At 40.8% G+C, this 27,523-nt stretch overlaps 2 protein-coding genes across 20 annotated transcripts in view; one reads left to right on the top strand and one right to left on the bottom strand.

Annotated features, from left to right (window-relative positions):
* The window catches only part of DNAH3 (dynein axonemal heavy chain 3), a 113,913-nt gene extending 101,290 nt beyond the window's left edge, over positions 1–12,623 (bottom strand). Inside the window, exons 1-5 of the mRNA XM_038420155.2 lie at positions 12,269–12,623; positions 10,951–11,073; positions 8,503–8,604; positions 4,338–4,563; positions 2,114–2,183 (exon numbers count right to left, since the gene is read on the bottom strand). Coding sequence (XP_038276083.1) covers positions 2,114–2,183; positions 4,338–4,563; positions 8,503–8,604; positions 10,951–10,983 — 431 coding nt within the window. The 5' untranslated portion in view covers positions 10,984–11,073; positions 12,269–12,623. The remainder of the gene's footprint in view (positions 1–2,113; positions 2,184–4,337; positions 4,564–8,502; positions 8,605–10,950; positions 11,074–12,268) is intronic.
* Positions 277–27,483, top strand: LDAF1 (lipid droplet assembly factor 1). Of its 19 annotated transcripts, none has more exons than XM_043494697.1 (7): positions 277–331; positions 18,093–18,467; positions 19,060–19,203; positions 20,116–20,196; positions 21,197–21,365; positions 22,465–22,603; positions 26,232–27,483. In XM_043494697.1, the coding sequence occupies exons 3-7, from the start codon at positions 19,132–19,134 to the stop codon at positions 26,326–26,328; spliced, it is 558 nt and encodes a 185-aa protein (XP_043350632.1). In that variant the 5' UTR covers positions 277–331; positions 18,093–18,467; positions 19,060–19,131; the 3' UTR covers positions 26,329–27,483. The 19 variants fall into 19 exon arrangements, with proteins under 19 accessions (XP_043350632.1, XP_038276296.1, XP_038276297.1 ...); XM_043494702.1 differs by lacking the exon at positions 277–331 and adding an exon at positions 15,749–15,930 and having other exon boundaries at positions 18,377–18,448; positions 19,066–19,203; XM_043494699.1 differs by lacking the exon at positions 277–331 and adding an exon at positions 15,749–15,930 and having other exon boundaries at positions 18,377–18,448; positions 19,063–19,203.
* The last annotated feature ends 40 nt before the right edge of the window (positions 27,484–27,523 follow it).

The following is a 27,523-nucleotide window of genomic DNA, read 5'->3' as shown; positions in this document are numbered from 1 at the left end:
CATTCTCACAACATTCTGGCCAAATTCATGCCCTGTTTTCAAGTGGCATTATGCTGAGGATGAACATGGCCTTTTCTACAGTACTTCAACTATTCATAAAAAGAAAAGGAGTACTTGTGGCACCTTAGAGACTAACAAATTTATTAGAGCATAAGCTTTCGTGAGCTACAGCTCACTTCATCGGATGCATTTGATCCATTTCATCCAAATGCATCCGATGAAGTGAGCTGTAGCTCACGAAAGCTTATGCTCTAATAAAGTTGTTAGTCTCTAAGGTGCCACAAGTACTCCTTTTCTTTTTGCGAATACAGACTAACACGGCTGCTACTCTGTCAACTATTCATGAAGATGTAGTACAGCCATACACCAAATTGCTTCATTGTAAACAATATACATGCTGCCTTATCCCCTATCATTGTAATATGAAAACTAGCCAGTATATTACAGATATGGGCAATATATTTTACAGTCTATATACACAATCCCCCAGTCTGAAATAGTCCAAATTTGGTAACCTTCTGGGCATACTGCAAAAGACAACTGTTTGATAGGGCTTTCAGAGAGGGATGGCTGATCATTTTAATGCTGCAGACTTTTAAATTGCATTGTTAATATGTGGTGGGGCACCTAGTGTCTTGGCTAGGCATCTTTTTAGTTATTTTTAATTCAAAATGAACAAAACATAAAAAAATATGTATGGGTAATTATAATGACAAAAGTGGGTAATGTTATTATAGGCAAACTGGTAGCACCTATTATTAAGTTTGACTGACATTTTACATCAGATCCATTTTCAGTTGCGTATAATTTTGCCAAACTTTAACCATTCAGGCTGAAATTTTCCATGACAGGTGTCTACCTGAGGTTGAATACCTATGGATAATTACAGTCAAAGTGGTTCAGCCATTTCCAAGAATGAGACTAGAGAAAAATATGTTTTGTGGGGTTTTTTAACCCATGTTACAATCTGGTAATCTTTTCTTTGAACAACTTTAGTGCCCCTGTGCTTGGGGCAGGGGTTTGAAGTGTGGTACAGGGTGGCCTTTGTGTCAGAAATGTCCCCTTTTTGCTGTCCCCATTAAAATCTGCCTAAATTTAGCCAAGTTTTAAGCCACTGAAAAATTGCAGTTCACACATCCGCGGTAGACTTCTTAGATTTTAGAAGATAAATTCCCCAAAGACTCCATCTGCCTTGGGCATGTTCCAGTCAGGGGCTGAGTAGAACTTTCCTTGCAATGGCAGCTCTGGGCTCCTGATGGCCATGATGGTCCAGGCACTTAAACTGAGAACAGGGAGTCTATCTCTCTTTTTCTCTCAATGACCTCCCCAACCCCCACACACACTTGCATGAGCCTGTACTGAATGCAGAGGGAAGATCTGTGGGGGGAGGGGAGGGAGAAGATGGAAAGAGTAGACTGGGGATAGGGGTCCCAGATGAGGAAGACTGAGACTGGGCTTGGAGGCTGGCAGCAGGGGAGTGGAGAGGAAAACTGGAACTGGATGGGCAAGAAGACTGGGACAAGGAGCCAGGGAAGGAGACTGTGATTGGGAATCTGTAGGGACAGGGAACATAAGCAAAGGGTGGGGAGAAACGGGAACCAACTGGAGGTCAGGGCATGGGAGACAGATCAGATGAGGAGTCAGGGGAAGTGGGAACAGGTAATGTCTGGGCATAGAGATGAATTGGGAGAAAAGAAACCAGTATTTTCCCACTATCCAAAAGTACTGTGTCTCTGTAAAACTGATAGTGTTATTAAAGCATATTTCTAGTTGTCTTGTGACTACTGCCTGTGAATATATCACCTATCTATGCACACCCCAGCGAAATGATTCACAATTCATTAAATGTGCCATCTTATATGCTAGAAGTGAAATTCATCCCTCTGCAGAGGACCTGCAAAAAGTGCCGCATGAGCTTTCTGCTGGCCCTCTCTGCTCAGGCAGGAATTTCACAAACAGATTTTATAAAAAACATAAGATTTTATTATAACTACATCCAAACTAAGAGAAAAATTAAAGCACCAGGATACTATAAGTGTGTCAAACTGCAGAGCTCTAATTCTGAGACTGATTTCACCACTCCATGTCTTTATGATCAACTATGGTACATTACCTATCAGATTCACATTTACTTATTTGTGTAAGTTTGAGCCTCTTCTTAGAAGGTGCAAATTCTTTTGAAGCTATAAGTATCAGTCAAGAAAATAATTTGAAATAAGGTTATTTCAAGTTATTGCAAAGCAGAGATACATGTATTAACTACAACAGACAATGAAATAACAGAAAAATATAATCTGCACATAGAGGGCTAGGGTCCTGATTCAGCAAGATACTTAAACACATGCTGAAGTACCTTGCTGAACTGAGGTTCAGGAAAGCATTCAGCGTGTGCTTAACCTTAAGCATGTGCTTAAGTTCCATTGACGTGAATGTTTAAGTGTTTTCCTCAATAGGAATGCTTTCATGAAATAGGACCTATATTTCTAACTTTTACATATAGGTAGTGCAATGTGATAACTAAAGGTAGTGCGATAAAATATGAAGTTCAACCAAATTCACTATATATGACTAATTTGTGGACAAGAGGCTGTTATGACAAGCTTTTCAGACATATAAATCATCAATCACCATATAATGCCTTTTCTTCAAGGAAACAGACCCTGACTACGACTGCCTTCCATTTCACATACTTTTATTCATTTGAGATGCATGTGAATCCAAGAAAACAGGTGAAGAAACAATGGTAAGAGGCTTAGTGAATCAAAACAGAGCCTACTTAAGTAGTGCAAGAGAACAAAGTGGACACTGAAACTCTTTTGTCAAATTCCCAAACATTTGCCAAGATGAAAAGAAAGGAAGCAACGGCCTGGATTAACAGACAACAGCTTTAGACAAATAAAGTACCATAAGTAATGGAAAGTTAGCATACTACATTATAGCAATATCTCACCAATAGCAGTGGTTTATGATGAGATGCCAGAATCCTCAGAAGAAAGTTCACAAATTAAAAAGTGGATTTTAAATTGTTGTGACCTTGTGTTTGCATACCATAGAAGGCTCTTCACTCGGAAGGAGAGCTTAGGTGAATGAAAGGATTCTGTTGCCCCTGCACATTATGAAAGAATCAGTCTGCTGTTGTTACTGACTACTGTTGACGACTTGCTGGAAAATAAGAATTCTGGTCTGTGAAAAATTTTGAAGTTTTGAAATTTGGTTTGAATCCACACTGAAATGAAAGCAAGACATTCAGAATTTTTTGTGATAAAACATGATACCACCCTGCCTCAGAATAACCAATAGCTTGGTGATTAGGATACAGGACATGGAGGTTCAACGCCCAGTCTCTGAACGTGGATCTCTGGCATCCGAGATAAGTGCCCTAACCATGGAGCCATTAGCTAATCTGGCATGGGTCTCTTTCTTGCTCAAAGAAAAGGAGTACTTGTGGCACCTTAGAGACTAACAAATTTATTAGAGCATAAACTTTCGTGAGCTACAGCTCACTTCATCGGATGCATTTGGTGGAAAAAACAGAGGAGAGATTTATATACACACACACAGAGAACATGAAACAATGGGTTTATCATACACACTGTAAGGAGAGGTTTCAGAGTAGCAGCCGTGTTAGTCTGTATTCGCAAAAAGAAAAGGAGTACTTGTGGCACCTTAGAGACTAACAAATTTATTTGAGCATAAGCTTTCGTGAGCTACAGCTCACTTCATCGGATGCATCCGATGAAGTGAGCTGTAGCTCACGAAAGCTTATGCTCTAATAAATTTGTTAGTCTCTAAGGTGCCACAAGTACTCCTTTTCTTTTTACTGTAAGGAGAGTGATCACTTAAGATAAGCCATCACCAGCAGCAGGGGGGGGAAAGGAGGAAAACCTTTCATGGTGACAAGCAAGGTAGGCTAATTCCAGCAGTTAACAAGAATATCAGAGGAACAGTGGGGGGTGGGGTGGGAGGGAGAAATACCATGGGGAAATAGTTTTACTTTGTGTAATGACTCATCCATTCCCAGTCTCTATTCAAGCCTAAATTAATTGTATCCAGTTTGCAAATTAATTCCAATTCAGCAGTCTCTCGCTGGAGTCTGTTTTTGAAGCTTTTTTGTTGAAGTATAGCCACTCTTAGGTCTGTGATTGAGTGACCAGAGAGATTGAAGTCAGGTTCTATGAACTAAACCTCTGGCCATTTTATATCCAAACTTCACCTGAGAAAGATTAAAAGAAGAGAATAGTCAGGATTACAGGGACTGCAGATTTGTACTGCTAATTAAATATGCAGAGATCAAATGAACCATTAGACAACGTGCTAATATATGCAAGTATGGATACGTGGTGAGACTGCCCTCTGCTTCACTGAACCCAACGTTGCTCTCGCCATTGTAGGGGGAACCATTTTATGCAGATCTTTCAGTTTTAGATCACGTGCAGTAAGTGTGTAGTTATTAGCTATGGAATCACTCAGGCTTCGGTAATAACGCTGTTCTTTAAATGGAACTGCCAAAGTCCATGACTCTCTTTGCATCAAAGGAGGATAATAGCTGTTCTTAAGGACAAGCTGAAATTGAAAAATAGTAATATTATTAAGTCATTGGGCTATCTAAGTAGTGTCTTCCTGTAGCTAGCACAAGAATAAGTGCTATTACTTAGCCTGAAGTCAGCCTAAAACTCTTGGCTCTACCACATCACAAACACCAGTTCACGTTTTGCAGATTGCTATTTTAAAAAATCTGTATGTTTATATAACGCTCATGAAAAGTTTCAGATTGACAGGCCTGAAGAATGAAGTTAGAGAAAAGCGACAGCACAGGCAGCAGCACTGCAAGCTTTCCTACACTGCCCCGCCAGTGAGCCTCATCCTTGAGCAGGAAAAACAAGGGCACATCACTCTCCACAACCACATGATCCTTGTTCAGTTTGCTGAACCAGCCACCCAGAGAGTTGGTCCGTGTCAGTTCCAGTGGTGTTTCCTGTGATATGGATGTTTTGTCGCTGAGAAACACCAAACTAATTTCATGCAGGCCACTGTACTGCCATCAACTTTTGGTAATTACCATCCTAATCTGTAGTAACCACCACCCTAGAGGTGAAAGTGGATGAACAAACCACTGAGCCATTTGGTCCCTCCTTTAAAACAGTTGGATTCAATTGTATCCTGGTGCAACTTCAGTGGACTTAGTGAAATGAACCTATTTTGATTTTGATTTTTTACAACATGCTGAAGATCATACGCAATACACAAATGAGCAGTAAACTAAAAACAAACATTTTATTTTTAAAGACAACATTCATATCAGACGATTGGTCAATTTTTTTTGTCTATGGAATAGTTTTCCATTTGAAAATGTAGTTGTCAAAATCAAAGCGTTTTGCATGAATATACAAAATGTCAATGAAAATATCAATGCAAACACGTTGAAACTATTCAAAAGGGAGAATTTTGTTTCTACTTTATCATTTTGTTTCATTCCGACTTTATTGTTTCATTTCAACCTTTAATTTTTTGAATTTTAACATCTATAATATTTAATATTATATACTAATGTTTTGGCATCATCAAAAATGTTTCAAGAAGGTTCTTTTGATGTATCTGAATCAAAATATTTCAGAATTTCCATTCTACAAAATATTTTGAGATTCTGACTTGTCCTGAATCAGGATGAAAACAAATTTTGAAATATTGCAATTTCCTGTAAGGGAGAAATTCCATTTTCAGACCAGCACTAGTTATGATGTTTACACTCTGGAATCATTTTACTGGTAAAAGTCACACAAACCTGAGATGAAAATACCATAACCAATATTTTTCTCTAGTTTCTCCAGTTTAAAGAATAACCCATGTAAAAAATACATCTAGTTGATTTTCATCATCAAGTATATATTTTATTTCCTCATTGGTTTGATTTATAGCCCAACATAGTGATGCTTTTACATGTATTCCAGCTTTGTCTTGATGTATAATATATTCTAACAATGGCAATTTAGAATGAACAGTTCATTTGTTATATGACTGTATATGGTAATATTCTTGAAAAACGAATGGTGTTCTTAACTTATTTCAGTCATTATTGGAACTTCATTGAATAACTGAAAAATATGTCTGAAATGTAGACTATTGTGGAAAAAAATAAAAAATGTTGGGCTTTCGGCAGCAGAAAAAAGCTTCTACAGCTTGTGTCCCCTGAAGAATTGACTACTGGCCTTCTAAGCTACTGTATCAGACACGGAAGCTGTGCTTTACTTAGAGGAAGAAACAGTCCCCTTGCTGGCAGCCAGGAAATGCCACATTAGACATCATAAAGAAAAGGAGTACTTGTGGCACCTTAGAGACTAACAAATTTATTAGAGCATAAGCTTTTGCGAGCTACAGCTCACTTCATCGGAGTGATGAAGTGAGCTGTAGCTCACAAAAGCTTATGCTCAAATAAATTTGTTAGTCTCTAAGGTGCCACAAGTACTCCTTTTCTTTTTGCGGATACAGACTAACACGGCTGCTACTCTGAAACCTTTCATTAGACATCATGTAGTTGTATCTAGCTGCCCCCTTCTGAGGAACACAGTCTGTCACTTCACACAACCTAACTAGCATATATGGCAAACAAGCCAATCTGGCTCATGGGAATGACAGTTGGGAACAGAGGTGATTTTTATTTTTCCCGGTGAGTGCTCCACCCCCGCTCTGCCCTGAGGCCCTACCCTCGCTCTGCCTCTTCCCACCCCCTCCCCTGACACCCATCCTCTCCACCTCTTCCCGCCCCTGCACCACCCCATCTCCCAAGGCCCAGCCCTCAGTCCACCTCTTCCTGCCCCCACTCTGGCCCCTCCCCCAAAGCCCCCCACCAGCTCGCTGCTTTGCGCCCTCCCCTGAGCATGTCCGCCAGCTGCCAAACAGCTGATCGGCGGTCTCCACTGAACAGCGGTGGCTGGTGAGAGCGGAGCACCCTCCATTTTTTTCCCCGTGGGTGCTTGAGCCCTGGAGCACCCAAGTAGTCGGCACTTATGGTTGGGGAGACACTGTCTCTTCCTCTCATAACATCTTCCTGATCCTGTATCACTCTTAGAGCCTGATCCTGCATACACTTACACACATGTCTTCAATGGGGGCTTATCAATCAATAAATGTATCAACAAATTATTTAATAGGCTTTAATCCTACCCCATCTCCATTTCATTTCTTCTTTTTTTCCTACATTTTTGTAATTTTGAATTTTTCCTCATCCTCCCCACTTCTCTATCCCTTCAAGCCCTCTTCAAGTAGTGCTATAAAGGGATCTACTCTGTTAATCAGCTGAGAGAAGAGAAAATGTTTGCAACACTTATGCCTAAATGCTTGTGTAACACCAACAGACCGGGTCGTCGGGGGGTGGGATCAAACTTGGGATCTCTAGAGCTTAGTGCATAAGCCTCTACTGCATGAGCTAAAAGCCATATGGCCCTTAGCTAAGGCTGTAGAGCAGATTCATTAATCTCTTTCTCTAAGTGGTCTCAGTGCCACTAGATGGGACAGAACACCACATCTAGATTGTTCCCTCTGTTAAACTTATGTCCTGTAGTCCCAATTTTAATGGGAAAGCTCATATATATAAAGGCTGTGGGATAGGATCAGGTACTAGATTCCTTACAAAATATTTTCATACCTAGAGAGAGGAAATGCACATGCCTATACAGTATGAATGTTCTTCAGATCACGGTTTCTATAGTTCCCATTTTAAATGCATATTCCACTTCTCACATTTCATCCTGCTTAACCTTTCCTCACCTAATAAAATAATGCAATGAAAACATAGCTATTTGCTTTTTCACCTCCCTTTACATGACATCATTACTAGCATCAAGTTTTTAATAATTTAAAATAGCTTTTTTTAATAGGTTCTTGACATCCTGCCTTCTATTCCCTCACTTCTCTTTCCATTCCCTCGGGAGCTGCAATTAAACATGTCTTCCAGCTGACCATCACCATATGACCTCTGGAAAGGCAGATTATTAAGACATGAAATAACTTCCTTCCATTTGTGTTACTGATGCAACATTTTTTCTTCCCCAGTCTATCATGAGCTTTAGTAAAAAATGATAATGATACAGTTGGCCAATTTAAAATAGATGATAATACCAAATTACAACTCCTGCTGTGGGTTTTTCTTATGATCAATGTGGTTAATCTTATCAGTAAGGAAACAGGCATTCATACGGCTGTTAAAGTGCATTCATACTCCCTAAAATCTCTTTTGAAAGTTCATAGGCTGTATTCTATTCAGTTTCTTAAACCTGAGAGCTTTCCAAAAGAGTTTTCAGTAATGTAACTAGCATACGTAACTAGGCTCTTGTATAATTATATAATATTTGGAAAGGGGGAGAGTTAGATGAATCTAAAACGTGATTAGCATCCTAGCCTGCCCTTTTACCTCATCATCAGCTTAAAACCTGAAAATATCCAATGCCTGTAGGCATTCCAGTACTCTACTTAAAAGTTTTATTTGGGAGAAAAGATGACACATACCTGATACAGTTCTGAGGGTTCTGTTGTGGTTGAAGCCGGCAGAGGTGGCAACTCTGGTATCCCTTTGGAATAACTCATATTATACACAGAATTATTTTGGGACTAGAGAGAATAAAAATATGTTTTACAAAAAGATTTTGAACTGCACTGCTTGACAAAGGACTTTATTCATGAAGGATGAAGTCACTTCAAGAATAGTATGTTGCAACTGTTCTAACATAAGAGAAAACTGATATTCTTACTCAGAGCAAATCAGGTTTTCTGGCAGCACTGTCATCTTTGACCTCTTCACAGCCTTAGAAGAAATGTGTCTATTTCAAAGAAAAACCTGACTTTGGAAGCATCTTTCACTCGTGGATTACTAGCAAAAGCTGATATACCAAAATTTAGGTTTAATTAAAAAAAACAATAACAAAGTGCTCATGTTAGAAAAAATATTAAAGTGTTTATCAAAGTCTGCCTCAAGACACAGATGGGTCACACAGTTAGGTAAAGCCAACAGGACCACAAGGAGGTGACATGGCCAGCATGACTTCCAACCTCCATTGACTTTCCTGTGCATTAGATACCCATTTTGATGCTAGGTGAACAGCAAGCAGCTTTTCACTGTAAGATCAAACAAGACTCTTCACACCCTTCAGGATCCTGGTCAAGCATCTGAACCAGTCAGCCACCATATCTGTTTTGCTTTGAATGTTTGCTCTAGCAGGTTTGGAAACAACTAAATATTGCAGCATTGTAACAGTGAATGTATACCAGAAAGTGAAACTGACTAATCCTTGTCTAAGCTGAGTGAAATGCAAAAAGTAAATACAGGGCTTTTACTGGGCAAAGGAAATTAGAGTTCAAAAATTATTTCAATTTCAATTCAGGTAGTCAAGAACTTTACAACTCCAAAGGACGCTGTGCTGCCAGGATAGAGAAGAACAGAAAACAGAGTAGGGGGATAGGCTCTTCACATGTGCACTAAAACACATAGGATTTCAATGTAGATTTCAGAACATTTACCAAGTCACAGAAACATGCCCTCAGCAGCCCCCTTGAGGGGCTGATGTGCTGAGACAGCTTTCTGGCATTCCATGTGGAATTTTCTCAATACATTTCCCCTTCTTATAATTTCTTCTCTGTGTTCAGGGTTCAGGAGGTGCCCAAGGAAATTATATAAAATGAAACTAGCAGCAAAGAATGGTGGACTCACAGGCTCTAAAATTTTACATTGTTTTGGTTTTGAATGCAAGTTTTTTTGTACATAATTCTACATTTGTAAGTTCAACTTTCATGATAAAGAGATTGCACTATAGTACTTGTATTTGGTGAATTGAAAAATACTTTTTTGTTTTGTTTTTTTACAGTGCAAATACTTGTAATCAAAAATAAATATAAAGTGAACACTGTACAAAAATATTTAAATAAATATTCTATTATTGTTTAACAATACGATTAATCATGATTTTTTTTTAATCACTTGACAGCCATAATATATATACATAAACCCAGGTAACATTCCATATGGAGCTAGGAAGCACATTAAAGGATCACAGAAAGCTATAGTACCATACTGCAACAACTATTGTTTGGATTCTTCCAAGTCTATATCCCTTAAAAGAGCCATAAAACCCAACTACAGCAGATGGGTAAGTGATACCAGAAACATGTAACATTCAAGTGCACTGTATTTGAAGGCCGGTGCATTAAATCACCATCAAAAGGGCAGGTATTATCAGTTGTAATTACACTTCCAGAATGTATTATTATTTCTATAGGATGTTTCTTTGATACATTTTGTAGCAAGAGGCTATTGACTCTTGATCCATGTGGCTATAGCAGAGAGACAGTCCCAACTGTATACAGTCAATCAAATTCCTTCTTTTTTGACACCCAGTGAAGAGCTCATTTATAAATGGGATTTATAAAAGAAGGGAGCTGATTCACCTCCATAGACTATTCTCCAGCACACAAATATACAAGATAAATCATAGTTTTGGGCCATACTCCATGGTCCTTAATCAAGCAAAACTCCACTGAAGTCGTCAGGAATTTCACTTGATTAAAGACTGCAGAATTTATTGGCGTTTTTTGTTTGTTTGTTTTTAAAGTGAACAAACAATAGAGTTTATTAGGAGTTTGTTCTTCCTTAAAGTTCCAGGAGTTGGTAGGAAAGTGAATATTCCTGCTAAGGCAGCTCTTGACATGCTATAAAAGCCATTCCAAAAATTAATATCCTTTTAACAGCGTGCTTGAGCTATATTACCTTTTCAGAGGGAATACTTTACAGAGGCTAATGTGTGATTAATATTTAACCACATGGAGCTTCTTTGAACACTCTGATCTGTAACCAGCAGTAAGGATCATGAAGAATCCTTAATGATAAAGTGCCAATTGTGTTCCAAGTTTTCAAATTTCATTGTGAATACTTCACAGAGCCCCAACAATAAATCACTCACTTACCCTCAGGAGCCTTGGAGTCTGTGTTGGCTTCATTGTAAACTTTGGTCAAATTGTTTCTTGTTTGTTAAAATGTATAGATTAGGTCAATATTTTTCTTAAAATAAATGAGCTCGTATTAGCTACCTGAATACAGAAAATTAGGGAAATAGTTTCAGGACAGAGTTTCCATTCAGGAGATTAGAGAAAGTGTTAAAATAGATGCCTGCCTTTCAGACATCCCAGCAGCTGGAAGGAAACACCTCTCTTCAAACTCTTTCCACCTGTCTCTTCCTCAAGTTGTCTTCTCCCTCTCCCATGCTGCCCACGCTAAGATCTCTTCTCGCTGCTACACAAGCTCTCTTCCTTTTCTACCCCACTTCAAGCTCACTTTTTTCCTGCACCTCATCTCAAACTCTCTTCTATCCCCCTCCAGCTGTCCCAAGCTTTCTTCCACTCACCTCCTTCCCCAAGCTTTCTAGCTTCCACTGCTCCCACCCCCAGCTCTCTTCTCTGCTTCCTTCCATGCCAAGCTCCTTTCTCCCCCACACCTACTCCATATTTTTTTCCCTTCCCTTCCACACTGCCTCCCACCCACTCCTTTTCGAATGCCCCAAATTTGTGGTTTTAAGTAAACAATTTCACACACATTTATTGCTGTGAAAAGTGAACAAACATCAAAGTGTGAAGGAGACAGACAGACAGACAGACAATGCCCACTAAGCCTCTTCCTAATTTAGTTTTTTTTTTGAGGGGGGGAGAGGAACGGGGCAGGGGAGGTTTGCTACCTGATGCTGCCCTTCTTATTCACCTCCCTGCCTGGCTGCAGCTCCTAATGCAAGTGAACTTCTCTGACACTTTGCCTTTCACTTCTCAGCCTGGTAGCCAAGGTGACAGCATTTTTGTTGCTAGGAGACATAAGAATGACTCTTTTTCCCCCTCCCTGCTTTCCCCTCCACAATGGCTGAAGAAAAACTCCTCCCAGTGTAATCTTATGTACTGCTGTAGCCAGGAAGGAATGGTTCAGGAATCAGTCATCACTGCTATCAGCTTGTTTGCTATTATACTGTTGAAAATTAAAGGGATGTTTTGGGACAGATTACGGTTATCTGGGGTAGGGCTGGGGGAGCCACCTATCCAGCAGAGGAGAGGCAAATCAAAAACCTCAGATCTGAAAGGGAAAAAACATAGGGATTCAAATCCCTGAATCCAAACTTCTCCAGGCACTTTTGATTCTGGTTCCGAACCAAAATCCATGGCATCCCAGATATTTGAGTTCAGATGTGGGTGCTTGAACCCCCGTGCTGCCCCAGCAGATTCATCCTGCTCCCCTCAGACCCACCTCCCATCCACTTGTCTTTTACCATCTTCAGAGAGAGAATCCTGGTATCCTGACTCTCCTCACCATCCAAGTTATTCAGAGGCTCCAGGGTGGTCACTACCCCACATTGATCCTGGTACCTCTCCTCTCCAAAAGCCCTCAAGAGGGCTCTGCTTCCCAATTGGTCTTCTGAAAATGATAAAAGACAAAAACACAACATCACCTGTGGATGAAACTTTTTTACAAAGCATTCCCTCTATATGCAACCTCTCAGTCCTCATCCTCAAAGGAAACCTGCACACCTTCAAAAGATGAGCCTGGAAGTTTAAATTCATAACTTTGCTAGTAAATATCATGGACTGAATAGAGTCACTGGATTTATTACAAGAATCTACAACCCCTCCCTCCCCCCCCCCCCCCCCCCCCGTGACTGGAGAGATGTTAACAGGCCACTTCACCTTGAATGATCCCTTGAAATATGTGTTAACTACTATGTTAAACAAACTGTTCCACTTTATATTTAGCTGTGACACTGACATTTCCCAGACCTGAAAAAGAGCTCTGTGTAAGGTCAAAAGCTTGTCTTGCTCACCAACAGAAGTTGGTCCAATAAATGATATTAAGTGCTGACCCACCTAGTCTCTCTAATATTCTGGAGAACCAGCATGGCTCCAACAACACTGCATACCCTTTAATAATGTCAGATATGAATATTTTTAGTAGTCTTAGCAAAACACTCTTACCTTTCTCTCTCTCTCTCTCACTCCTGTCTTTGAGTATTTCTTTTTCGCTGTGCATCTTTGAGTCCAGAGCTTAATACAGGCAGTGGAGCAAATTTTGAGCTGATTTAGGCCCCCATCCTTCAATTTAATAAATGGACAGATCCTTACACCTGTACAGTCTGACTGAAGTCAATAGGTCTCTTCAAGGGCACAGGGTTCCATTGAGTCTGTTAAAGTGGCTCATTCATAAAGCTTCATTTTATTTTAACAAGACTGTTGTAGAATGTATACAGAATATGCAAGGGAACTTGAAAGGATTCCTCCCCCCCACAATATAGTGTGCATATTAAAAGGGCAGTATATGGTCATGAATCTTTTTTTAAAAAGTTTTCATCTATGTTACTAACCACCTTTGATTGCTAAAGCCCCAATCCACTGTGAAACTCCTTGCAGTATCAGGGTGCAAAATGAATTTTAAAAATCTAATTTACTTTTCATGAGCTGGACTATTTACTTTTTTCATTTCACTTAACTGGGATAGTTAAACTAGATTGGTCTGTTTCACTCTCGTGAGCAATCAGTTTCACTATCAGGTTCCCATGCCCTAACACAACTCTGTGATGTTTCGGTTACAAACACTATGGAAGAATTTTTAAATCTAATAAAAAAATTCTATTTTCATTGACAATTTTTTTTAAAAATAGTTAAACCAATTATTTTCAGTTTTGTAACAGTCTCAATGATGACTAAAAAGTACTAATCAGAAACTTGAATATTTTGCATGTTTCTGAACATACTTATCAGCATTAAAACGTCTATAGAGCAAAAGGAACTAATAAAGGAAAATTCGGGCATTCAGATCCTGCATCTGCCACCAGTGTAATGAATCCATAAACACCCCGCAACTTCCATTTCACTATACTTCATACTAAACCACTCAGAAATTCACAGCAGCATTGGGAAAACCCTCAGCTAATCCTACTCTGAAGGCAGAAAATTTTGTAGCTCTAGAAGTTGCAGGATTAATAATACGTAGTTCAGCAGTTCCAAGAGCATCCAGTTGTAGGCAGTGATCCATCCTTATACTAGCCCGTTCATTACAATATCATACCAAGTTTCTTACCAAAATTCTTCCCACTATATATTTCGTTTTGTCAACTTGCATGACTTTATTAGGAGTCTCTTGATGTTTGGTAAAAAGAAAAGCAGTACTGTGGCACCTTAGAGACTAACAAATTTATTAGAGCATAAGCTTTCGTGAGCTACAGCTCACTTCATCGGATGCATGTTTGGTGTTCTTCTTCATGGATGTTTGGTGTTCTTCTTAAAGGCCCCATTCCTGGAGTAAAGAGGGATTACATGAGCAGTTCAGCCTTTATTTATGATTTTTAAATAACTTTATATCTCTAATTTTTTTTTAAATGGAAAATGTTACCAGAGTGTACCGAAAGGCTCACAAATGCAAAAGCAAATAAAATAAACCCCAGTTTTAAAAAAACCCTCAAGATTTTTAAGACAATTGTATGATTTTTTTTAAAGATCTGACATGATTTTTGAATGCTTGCACTTGGCAATGCTGTACACTTCTGTTATGGAGTGTGCTGTCTGTCATTGTCTAGCAGGCTGCTACCATCCACCCCCGAGTTTTCTTTATTTCAGGAGTGAAGCTGTATCCCACAGTAGGGATCTTTCCCCACTTCTCTGCAAACCAAATCTCATCTCCTGCAAGCTTACTACAGCTTGCCCTCCTCCCCACTTGCTGCCTGGGCTAAATTGCTCCAGCCTATTATGCCATCTGCATAGATTTCCAAATGAAACTTACATTTTGCAGTGTGCCAAGAGCCAAAGCCTAATTTGGCTGGATAGGATGAGGCGGGCATTTTACAAATGCTGTAGTTTACACAAAGTAAAATAGCAAGGACACTTTTGATTGATTGGAGAGATCAGAGCTGCTGTCATGAGTTAAAAATCTTCGTAAAGGCACATGCCTCCTGTCAACATATGGAAGCTAAAAATAGGGACATTTGGAGGGACAGAACAGGAGACAGTCAGTACTGATCTAACATGCACACACACACAAGAAGAAAAGGAGGACTTGTGGCACCTTAGAGACTAACAAATTTATTTGAGCATAAGCTTTCGTGAGCTACAGCTCACTTCATCAGACGCATTCTAGCTCAGTGGTTTGAGCATTAGCTTGCTAAACCCAGGGTTGTGAGTTCAATCCCTGAGGGGGCCATTTGGGGCAAAAATTGGGGATTGGTCCTGCTTTGAGCAGGGGGTTGGACTAGATGATCTCCTGAGGTCCCTTCCAACCCTGATATTCTATGATTCTATGATTCCGATGAAGTGAGCTGTAGCTCACGACAGCTTATGCTCAAATAATTGTTAGTCTCTAAGGGCCACAAGTCCTCCTTTTCTTTTTGGCGAATACAGACTAACCGGCGCTACTCTGAAACCTTTGCATTTTGTGTATCCGAGTTGCTTCCCCCACTCACTCCCTCTGATCCTGCGGCAGTGATACTATGGCACGGGCAGACAATGTGCTTTGGGCGCACAGACCGGTGCCTCATGTTGCGGGTGCCCCGTGCCATGTTGTATGCGACATGCCATGGCCCATTGAAGGGCCTTGTATGCCACGGCCTGCTAGGCCAGCACCGCCGCGTCTCCTCGGGTCCTGTGCCGCCCCGCCCCGGCCCCCCCACTCCTTATTTTAGACTTTCCCACGTAAGCGGGAGCATCTGCTTTGGGGAGGCCGTGGCACATCACAGCAGCGGCCCCTCCCAACCCAGCAGCGGGAAGCGGCAGCCGCCGGCAGCCGCCCCGCCCCGCCCGTCTGCTGCCAGCAGGCCCGGCCGTCCCAGACGCAGCATCCGCCAGCCAGCCAGGCCGAGCCGGGCGGAGGCTGGAGGGGGCGCGGAGGCGGCTGCCCGCAGCTGGAATAGGGAGGCAGGCTCCGAGGTAGGGGGATCGGCGCCGCCTCGGCCGCGCGCCGCCGGCTGGGGACTTCGCGAGAAGCCTCCTCGCCCGGAGGCGGGAATCCGCCCGGCCGCTGGCATCGGGCGGCGGCGGCGGCGGCGGCGGGGGCGGGGAATCCCCCTCCCCCCCCGTGCCCGCCGAGCCCCTGGGAGAGGCCCGCCCGCCTGGTCCCCAGGAAGAGGCTTGTCCCACCGTGAGTCCCCTCCCCGCCCATCTCGGGGCCCAGCCCAGCTGCTGCTCCAAGCTCCGGGGAACTCCCCCTGCCTGGCGCCCCTCCCCGGCGGGGCAGAGCCCGGGGAGGGGGTGTCTGGGACGGTTTTGCCCCCAGAGCCATTCTCCTCACGCCCGCCACTCTGCAAGAGAGCTCCACGTCCCCCATGACGTGGGCCTCCTGTCTGTGTCTGTTCCAGTCGCTCTTGCTGCTGGACCCCCCCCTCCCCCCCATCACAGTGTGTGTGGTCCCCCGACGGAATACAGCCCACTGCTGCCCATTGAGCTGATCTACACTTAAAAAATTTAGGTCAATACAAGGCTACGTGCATTTGGTGGGGGGGGGTGAAAAATCCCACAGGACCACCGTGCCACGGCAAATGCCAATCCAAGCCTCAGTGCAGACTTGCCACCAAACCCTCACTCGGATATATACACAGCTAGGACCAATCAAGGATGCTTTCCCTAGACGTAAACTCTGTTACTCAAGGAGGTGTACAACAATTCAGACCTCAAAGAATTATAACTTCAAAAACCAGTTGAGAACACTTCATCTCTCCGGTCACTCGATCACAGACCTAAGAGTGGCTATATCTTCAACAAAAAAGCTTCAAATAACAGACTCCAACGAGAGACTGCTGAATGGAATTAATTGCAACACTGGATAAATTAACTTAGGCTTGAATAGAGACTGGGAATGGATGAGTCCATTACACAAAGTAAAACTATTTCCCCATGGTATTTCTCCCCCCCACCCCACCCCCCACTGTTCCTCTGATATTCTTGTTAACTGCTGGAATTAGCCTACCTGCTTGTCACCATGGAAGGTTTTCCTCCTTTCCCCCCCCTGCTGTGGGTGATGGCTTATCTTAAGTGATCACTCTCCTTACAGTGTGTATGATAAACCCATTGTTTCATGTTCTCTGTGTGTGTGTATATAAATCTCTCCTGTTTGTTCCACCAAATGCATCCGATGAAGTGAGCTGTAGCTCACGAAAGCTTATGCTCTAATAAATTTGTTAGTCTCTAAGGTGCCACAAGTACTCCTTTTCTTTTTGCGAATACAGACTAACACGGCTGCTACTCTGAAACCTGTCAAGGAGGTGGTGTGCAAAGGTGCCGAGAGCCGTGGAACCAAACTGTAAACCCTGTATATGATGGAAACCACTTCAAGTCAGAACTCTTCGTTCCGGCACCTCTGGTGGTGTTCCTGCAGCGACACAAAAACCCGTGGCTGTGCTACGGCGTTAGGATTTGTCTACACTGGCAACTGGACCGCGAAACTTGTCTTTCAGAAGTGTAAAAAAACCACCCCCCCTAAAAGACAAAAGTTTTGCGGACGACACACGCCGGTGTGAACAGCGCTTTGGTGGCAGGAGCACTCTCCTGCCAACAAAGCAAACGCTGCGCATTGGGGTTGGAAGTTTTTGTCGGCAGAAGAGCTCTGTCTCCTGCCGACAAATCCTTTTAGCGGCATGGCTGAAACGACACAGTTATGTCGCTAAAAGCTGCGTAGTGTAGACATAGCATTAGTCAGGACACCATAGCTATGCTGCTATAGTCACTGTAATGTAGACATGGCTTAATTTGAATGCTGAAATAGGCAGAGAGAAATCTCCTCCTACAGACCATATCAGTACATGCATCTTGGAGCCTCTCATCACTACTATAAATTGTTCAAACTACAGAGCATTAGTTTCATTCTAGATAGAATAAGTCTCTGGAGACTCTCAGAAATATTTAATAAGAATTTTTGTCAGGGCTTATAGGCAATGTTTGTAATAGTACCTGGTAGGTTTCCCCTCTTAACATTAACAACTAGGATAATAGAATTTAGATTCACACTTCTTCTAATTATTGAATACTTAATTTTATAACTTCCCCATTTTAACTGCATCAGCCCCGATAATGTTTTTGAACTCATGGTTTGTCAGTAAAAATAATACTGTACTTTGCTTTTAAATTTCAAAGGAAACGTGATTTTGGAAGACACTGACTATTTTAAATTTAGTCTACTGGTAAAACACATTTGAAACCTCACGTGGAACAGTGCTAATTGTGTAATTTAAAAAAAGTGAACATGGAGATATAGTCAATTTGAAATCTAGTCAGTTCAAAGATTAAAAGTAGTTTCATGTACTACCCCCACTCTTGAATCCCTCTGCCAAGTTTTACATCTTCCACTTCAATTTTTTTTCCCCTTGTTGCTGTGTGAAAGGCTTATACAAACGAGGAAACTGATTACTGTATGGTGAAATTGATTACAGACAAAGTGATATAAAATTACAAGGTAAACTTTCAGAAAACTAAATCTAATCTTTCTAATCTTTGAATTATAGTGTTCCTTTCAGGAATAATAGGATAAACTTTCAGATATGCAATTTTAAGTTGATGCTGTCCCTTTAAGTTTCAGGGGCTTATAATGTATGTTCAAACTGTTTGAAAGCAGCTTACCTCTGCTCTATACATTGATTTGTAATGTTGAATGGTGTTTGATTTTAGCTATAGATATGAGGCTATATACAGGTGCATATAGCCTCATTAATGTAACCTTCAGAAATTATTAGCTGTTCAGGCAGAAATGAATGTGGTATAATACTTAAATAGATAGAACTGAGTTCCTACTGGGTATTTGTGTACATTATTATTGTTAAGTACAGGATTTATGATATAAATTAAGGTCAGAGACATTTTATATTTGTGATACTTGAACAATGAGAAATAATCTTTCTGGACTTGGGGATGTCTCCGGAGAGTTGTCAGGAATTTAGACTACTACATTACATTTTATATGTTTTACATGTAACATTAAAATCTATAATAAACTAAATATTTCTGTTTCAAACGAGAAATTTTCACATAACCATGCCCAAGCCTGTTCGTAATTTTATCTTAACTTTTAAGTAGGGTGGATGGCTAAAAAAGCATTAATTCTCCAGAAGAGGATTCAAGATCAACACTGAAGGCTCCAAAATGTCAAAAGAAATGCAAGAACTACAGAAACAGTGGCACTCCATGATGCAAACCATCCACACCAACTCCAATGTGGGTTTCGGATTATTTTATAATTTTACAGATCATGTTCATAGAATACTTCTCCTTTCATCATTGCTGGAATTTTCATCATGCCCAATTTTATTTTATGGTTGTATGATAATGACATTTAATTATAAAACTAATATTGAATTCCAGAGAGACAATAAGTTCCTTCTTTTAATAAGAGGACTCAAAAGGAACAAGACACTTACAAAAAATTAGGAGCATTTCTGTGGTACTCATTACTGTAGCATCTGAATTCCTCACAAATAGTAAAATTCACAACAGCTCAGTAAAGTAGGTGGCAAGTATCATCCACATTTTACCGACAAGGAAACTGGAGCATAGATTAAGTGATCTGGAACCCAGATTTTCTTATTCTTAGTAGTATGCCATTACCTCTCTGGTGCGTTCACACCAAAACACAGCATAAAGAAATTGATGTTCTACGTAAAGAAATTGATCTTCTCCCAGCTGCTGTGTGTGTATGGTAGGAAACACATCGACCATTTTTGTGTAAGCATTAATTTTAGATACCACCTTTATTTTATATTTAATTTTTGCATAGACTCCTCACAGTATTGCATATGCATTGCCCCATGACTTAACAGAGAGAGGGACTAATTCTGGACCTTTGGAAGTCAGTGGCAAAACTTTTATTGGCATCCAGGAAAGCAGGATTGGGCCCTGGTCAATTTTGGGCAGCAGCTCTATTTTGCTGTGATCCACCAACATAGTATTTTTTCCCGTTGATTTTTCAGTGTTGGAGGAGTAAAACAGAAGTCTGCTAAAAAAAAAAAAATCAGTATATCTTTATAAGGTTTAATTATTTGAAGGGGGTAATTGTGTGAGCTTCAAATGACAGAAACCTTTCTGGGCACAGTCAGAGCTTTAAAAACACTTAGTGCATATCTTTTCCAGATAAGGCAGGGCTGTTACCTTCCTTTCATGCCGTCCGGCTACAGGGAGTTCTCTTCTCCCACATCTTCAGCCATGAAAGAGGTAGCTTTACTGGTATAACTGTTTTCACTGGGGATTTTTTTTTTAAACCAGTATAGTTATACTAGTAAAAAAACCTAGTGTGGACACAGTTACACCAATATAAAAGTGACTTAGGTGATATAGTTATTCCTATATGGGAAAAGCCATACTAGTACAAAGCACCTTTATACCAATATAACTGCATCCACACTAAGAGGATTATATCTTTTTAACTATACTGATATAATTAAAGCAGTACAACTTTCCAATGTAGATGAGCTTGTAATGTCCTTACATGTAGAGGAGGGGAAGGTTGCCGGTTTATAGGTGAGGCAGGATCCCTGAAAAGAAAATGTGTGCCCCTTAATTTAGAAGCTTTGAAAAAAATGTCATCTAGATTCTTGTCCTACTAACAGGATTTTCAGATTTTTAAACAAATATAGCTCATTGGATCAAAATTGTAGCTGGTAAAACTCCACTGAAATCAGTTGTGTTATACCATGGACCTGCATGTTTTATTTACCGTTTTGGCTTTTGGTACTTATTTTATTATGCATGTGTTGAAGTTTATCGGTATCACAATTAACAGGATATTCCTTGTAAATTATTTTAAGCTATCATTGAGGAATCTTCACCTCCTACTGATCTTTCTTAGTTGTTTTCACTTCACTGTCAAGTTTTTAGATACTAAAATACATGATCTGCCTTGCTAAATCCATTGTGATCTCCACCTTTGTTTCAACGTGTGTTGAAGAAACTTTCCTTTGATGTGTTCACTGTAGAATTTTTGAAGCATTCAGACACTATGTTGATGAGTGCCCTAGAAGTACCTAAACAGACAGATGCTCATTCTTGTGAAACAGGATGGCCACTGCCTCTGAAATTAATTCATCGACTTACGTACTTATGAAATGTTTGTACCCAAAATGTCACTAAAATGGTGTTGATTTCTCGGGTAATACGGACTTCAAAAAAATTAAAATTTGATCTAATTCTGCTTTTTTCTTTCAATCATTTACAGGTTGTTTCTTTTATGAACTCTCAAGTTGGCCAGTACTTAGATGATCATCCTTTTGTTGCCCTGGCACTGTTGGTGTTTATTGCAGTATCTGCTATTCCTGTTGCATTCTTTCTGATATTTGTGATTTCAACAACCATAGTGGCCTGTATGGGGGTTGTCGTCATAGAAGGTATTTTCTTTATCTATTTATTTCCTTACTACAAAGATCAGTAACTTTTAGGACAAAGTTATTTACTTCAAGGATTTTCCTTTCTCTTATCTCTCATCTGCAGAAGTTCTTGGTGCAAGCAAATCGTAATGATCTTTTTGTGCATGTCTCTACTTTCAGAAACAGCAACAGTCTTTTAATACCAGAATAGTATTCTAATTAAAAAGGGAGAAAGGATTTTCCTGTCTTGGGCGCAGATAATCCCAATGCTGTACACTGTTAATCCATTTATCCTTGCCATGGATAACTTTAATCTCTGGCCTTCAAAGAGATTTAGCAAGAGCACATTTAGAAGAGCAAATAGTTTTGATTTTCCTTCTGGACTGTAACAAATGTCATGTATTAAAACTACTTTTCTCAAGGATACTTCCAGATCTACTGTCCACCACCAAATAAACTTTGGACCTGATTATTCCTCTCCAAGGCTCCCCCATGGAAAGCTTTCTGTGAGCCAGGGGATCCACTTGGAAGAGAAGGGACAGACCAGCGTCTGACTTGGGGCAGGATGCATATTGTTTGCTAATCAGCCCTAGGGAGCTCAGAGCAGAAAGATGATGTATTATCTTTCCATGGTGGGGGAACCCCTGTAAAGACAGCTATTAGGGGAGGTCATGACAGTGCTGCCCCAGTGGAGTTATTCTCCACAGCCAAATTGTGGTCAGAGCTGCTGGAGTGTCACAGAGCTTCTGTGCAGAAGATCCTAGCCCCCTCCTTCCCCCCAATCCTTTGGGATCTGCACGAAGCCTAGAAGATGAATGAAATTTGGGGGCTGGTCCCACAGGTTACTCCACAGGGAAGTAAGCACCACCCCATGAGAATTATCAGGGGAAAAAACTCTGCAAGGAGAACCTCATGGAGATTTCCTCCCCTTTAGCCCACAGGATTTCCTGTGGATGGGGACTATCAGGCCTTCAACTACTACACTGTGAACAAATCAGCTAGTTGTTGTGCTACATCATTTTCACTGATAGTTTGAATTTGGGATGGCAGTAGATCTCCTGGACCTAGGGTGTATACTTGCATATGCATTTGTGCAAATAAACTAATTCTCTCTTACTAGGTGTTATAATATCAGTAGGTGGCATAGCCCTTCTTTGTGTGCTGTGTGGCCTAGGCGTCCTTTCATTGGCAGTTTCTGGAGTACTGAGTATTTGCTACATAGCTCTTTCAACTCTAATCAACTACTGGCATACTCCAAAGTAAGTATTAACATATTGATCTGTTCTGTAATGTCAAGCTGTGGCTCATCATTAGTTACCTAAGTGGTTAACTTTGGATAATAAACTCATCATTCTTGGTCAGTATAGCATGTTACTCTGATCATTAATATGCAGCAGATATCTGTCTAGCCACTAATATACATTTATATTTTAGTAGAATTAATATAGGGACCTCTGGCTCTATTTTCTACTTGCGGAAGAGGAGGAAGAAATAATTATCAAAAGTGCTTTGTATAATTGCATATATAAATGTAGCCTCATATCAAACAGATAAAATTATTCAGCTTTTAAAACACAGCAACAAATAAACAAGGTTATGTAGCTGCTTTAAATATTAAGGGCTTGAACGTACCAAATAGAAAGGATTAAGCCCCTGTAAAGAAACACATGGTCTGGGAAAGCTTTTAAAAATCCTATCTTTTCCCTATTACTAAATGAGGCTCTTGTAGAACTTTAGCCATGGTTTGGGTTTCAGTCATTTGATTCGATTCCTGTGGTATTCTTGATCATTATGTAATTGTTAGTAATTCTTTAGATTACTGAATTGAAAAAAATTTAACAATTTAATTTCCTCTTACCTATGCACAGTGTGTGTTCACTTCTCTACTTGGAAGAAGAAAATAGAATACTTTTACTTTTATACCCATTTTCTAGTCAGTTTTGCTTTCTGGTTCTCTTGCATTATCACAATTATGCAATGCTTTTGTAGCAACCGTTGCAAATAAATATCTATTTTAAAAGCAAAACAAGAAAACCTTTTAAAAAATTATGGAAATATTTCTGTTAGTATTAGGTTTTGTTAAAGCCTGTTTTATGAAACCTGTAACTTAGCTTTGGTCAGATTTGACATGACAGGGTTCTTTTTAATCACACAATTGCCTTTCTGTAAGGGCAGGTCTAAACTTAAAAATGCTGTATCGGCACAGCTGTATCACTGTAGCACTTTAATGAAGATGCTCTAAGACAACGGGAAAGAGCTTTTCCCATCATCTTAGTTAATCCCTCCCTGCGAGAGGCAGTAGCTGTATCAGCAGGAGAAACTCTCCCGCTGACCAGCGCTCAGATTGATATAACTATGTCACTCGGGTGTGGATTATTCACATCCCTGAGAGACATAGTTATACCAAAGTAATTCTGTAGTGTAGACCAGGGCTAAGATGCAAGAAGTGTTGGCAAAAAGAAAAGGAGTACTTGTGACACCTTAGAGATTAACAAATTTATTTGAGCATAAGCTTGCGTGAGCTACAGCTCACTTCATCGGATGCATTCCATGAAAGCTTATGCTCAAATAAATTTATTAGTCTCTAAGGTGCCACAAGTACTCCTTTTCTTTTTGCGAAAACAGACTAACACGGCTGCTACTCTGAAACCTAAGTTAATGGTGTCCAGTTTGCAAATTAATTCCAATTCAGCAGTCTCTTGTTGGATTCTGTTTTTGAAGTTTTAGTTCTGTAATCAAGCGACCAGAGAGATTGAAGTGTTCTCTGACTGGTTTTTGAATGTTATAATTCTTGACGTCTGATTAGTGTCCATTTATTCTTTTACATAGAGACTGTCCAGGTTGGCCAATGTACATGGCAGAGGGGCATTGCTGGCACATGATGGCATATATCACATTGGTAGATGTGCAGGTGAACAAGCCTCTGATAGAGTGGCTGGTGTGATTAGGCCCTATGTTGGTGTCCCCTGAATAGATATGTGGGCACAGTTGGCAATGGGCTTTGTTGCAAGGATAGGTTCCTGCGTTAGTGTTTTTGTTGTGTGGTTGCTGGTGAGTATTTGCTTCAGGTTGCGGAGCTTTCTGTAAGCAAGGACTGGCCTGTCTCCCAAGATCTGTGAGAGTGATGGGTCGTACTTCAGGATAGGTTGTAGATCCTTGATGATGCGTTGGAGAGGTTTTAGTTGGGGGCTGAAGGTGATGGCTAGTGGCGTTCTGTTATTTTCTTTGTTGGGCCTGTCCTGTAGTAGATAACTTCTGGGTACTCTTTTGGCTCTGTCAATCTGTTTCTTCACTTCAGCAGGTGGGTATTGTAATTGTAAGAATGCTTGATAGAGATCTTGTAGGTGTTTGTCTCTGTCTGAGGGGTTGGAGAAAATGCGGTTGCATCGTAGAGCTTGGCTGTAGACAATGGATCGTGTGGTGTGGTCTGAATGAAAGCTGGAGGCATGTAGGTAAGTATAGTGGTCACTAGGTTTCTGGTATAGGGTGGTGTTTATGTGACCATCGCTTATTAGCACCGTAGTGTCCAGGAAGTGGATCTCTTGTGTGGATTGGTCCAGGCTGAGGTTGATGGTGGGATGGAAATTGTTGAAATCATGGTGGAATTCTTCAAGGGCTTCTTTTCCATGGGTCCAAATGATGAAGATGTCATCAACGTAGCGCAAGTAGAGATGGGGCATTAGGGAACGAGAGCTGAGGAAGCGTTGTTCTAAGTCAGCCATAAAAATGTTGGCATACTGTGGTGCCATGCGGGTACCCATAGCAGTGCCACTGATTTGAAGGTATACATTGTCCCCAAATGTGAAATAGTTATGGGTGAGGACAAAGTCACAAAGTTCAGCCACCAGGTTTGCCGTGACATTATCAGGGATACTGTTCTTGATGGCTTGTAGCCATCTTTATGTGGAATGTTGGTATAGAGGGCATCTACATCCATAGTGGCTAGGATTGTGTTTTCTTGGAGCTCCTATACAAATGCAACCTTAACTATGTTTCATAACTGAGCTAAAGCCTTGTCTGCTCTGCAAAACACAGTTAAGGTCCTGTCTATATTACAGATTGGAAGCATGTTTTAACTAGGTCAGGGACAACTGTATTATAAATGGTCCAGCAGACTAGAATGTATTTGTATTGTAAATGAGGGCCTAAGTCACAGTGTTACACTCACTCAGACAGAATGCACATGTAAGAGGAGCTAAAGAGGATTAAGCTGAAGTGCCACCTTTAGCCTGCTTCTATTACTACTAGGGACTAGCTCTATCCATGTAGTACTACTTTCTAGGGTCCAAATCACCCATCCAGCAGAAGGCAGACCTGTAGGGAATAAAACTGAGGGTTCCATCAGAGGATTTTCCTCAGATTTTGCATCTGCAGGGCAGTGTCCCTTCCATATCGGAGGACAAACAGAACCACCTGTGAATCCTCAGGGAATGCCAAAACATAGGATTATCAGGCAGAAGTCCTGTCTTTGCGCTGGCTCCAAAGCTCGTTGCCACTCCTGTTCTCCGGCAGCATGGCTTCAGTGGAATCGTTCCGCTAGGTCTTTTATATCACCTGATGCTCCAAAAAATTTCCCCTCCTTCCTCCACATGAGGGTTGTTCCACATTATACAGCCAAAGCTAAAAAAATTTCATCATATTCATTGCAGATTTTTGAGGGTAAGTGAACAACATGCATCAAGCCCATCCCCATACATGGATCCCTGGATCCTGTGAGATAATTGCTGGGAGAGCACCCAGATAATTCAATAATAGTTGCTCTAGAAATGCTAGGTAATAGGTTTGTCAACCCCCATATTGCTCAACTTCCTTTGTGTTGGGTAAGACCTCAACAATCTTCTGTGGAAGCAAAACCCAGTAAATTTGACCATTCTTATTATTATACAGCAGCCTGGTAAAGAAGCAAGAAGCTAATGGAAACAGTTTGCTACAAAGTAGTCCTTCTGTCTTGGACCCTTCTAACAAGAACACGAAGAGCGAATGAACAGGACTTTTCCCAGCTTCCTGTCTTCTTTGATATGCAGTTACTTGTACTATTCTGAATTATAATTTTTTGTTTTCCAGTCAAATACTCAAGCTTTGTGCGTTGTTTACGGAAATTGAGACTCAATATGCCTCTTTGGTTGTTGTTGTAAAATGCATAGTAACAGTTCTTAACCTGTAGTCAATTCACTGTCATGCTAAGTGTACAGGGCATGGTGAGAAATCTTCCAAATACACTACAGCATCCAGTCCTGTTGCTATAAAAGCAATAATTCGCAATAAAATTGGGGCAGATTTGTGCAAGGAGGAAGTGTGTGTTTTGAGATTATAACTGTTGGTGTTAGAATTCTAATCTTAGATGGGAAATCAAAGGGGAACAACCTGACTGCAGCAGTTGTATGTTTTTGCACTTGGGAAATGGCAAAGCACAACAACACAAGGTAACACATGTTTGAATACTGGAAAAATATTTTTAAGCCTTAACAGTGGTTATCAAAATATCTGTGTGGTAAAGAACTAAGCCTGCACCATGTTAAATATATATGTTGTTGGAAAAGCAAGGTAAAGGAAGTTTTACTATGTATAATATTTAATAGCCTAAACCAGTAGTCCCCAAACTATGGGGCGGACCACCTAAGAGGATGGGGAGGAACGTTCTGGGGAGCATGACAGGGCCAGGGCCAGCCCCCATGGGGGGCAGAGAGGGAGCGCCACCAAGTGCTGCTCTTGGCCCCGACCATGTCCCCAGCTGCAGCATTGGCTTCACTCGTGACTGTGGTGCCCAGCCCCAGCTCCCAACCGCAGCTCCCAGGATGGGTGAGTGGGGTTTGCAGATTAGATAAGGAGGGGAGAGGGGGGAGCAAAAAAGCTTGGGGACCACTGATCTAAACTTTTGCATGTTTTGATAAGTTATTCAGAAGGGATACCTTCCTCATTCTCCTTTCATCCCACAAGAGGTGCAGATTAAGGGCTAAGTGTTTTGCCTTATGTGTTTGAGTGGTTTTTTTTGCAAGTCTGTTTTGCTTACCAATTTTCACTCTTTGACTATGTAAATTCTGTGAACTTTTTCTGGGGGAGGGCAAATACTAAACATCTTTGCTAAATAGTAACCTCGTGTATCTCAAAGATACTTAGTTTAATAAAGTGCTGTTTGTTTATCTGGGTTTTCTTTTTGCTGTTACCCTGTTTATCCTTGC

Source organism: Dermochelys coriacea, chromosome 10 (assembly GCF_009764565.3).
Source record: "Dermochelys coriacea isolate rDerCor1 chromosome 10, rDerCor1.pri.v4, whole genome shotgun sequence".
Classification (NCBI taxonomy): Eukaryota; Metazoa; Chordata; order Testudines; family Dermochelyidae; genus Dermochelys; species Dermochelys coriacea.
Note: the sequence above shows the minus strand (reverse complement) of the source record. Positions and strands in the feature narration are given on the sequence as shown.

Excerpts from the sequence above, each read along its gene's own strand:
- LDAF1 (XM_043494691.1), top strand. The coding sequence starts at position 19,636 with ATGTTCTACGTAAAGAAATTGATCTTCTCCCAGCTGCTGTGTGTGTAT. Across the intron at positions 19,711-20,115 it reads AACACATCGACCATTTTTGT|ATAAGGCAGGGCTGTTACCT; the intron begins GTAAGCATTAAT and ends TATCTTTTCCAG. Across the intron at positions 21,366-22,464 it reads GGGGGTTGTCGTCATAGAAG|GTGTTATAATATCAGTAGGT; the intron begins GTATTTTCTTTA and ends CTCTCTTACTAG.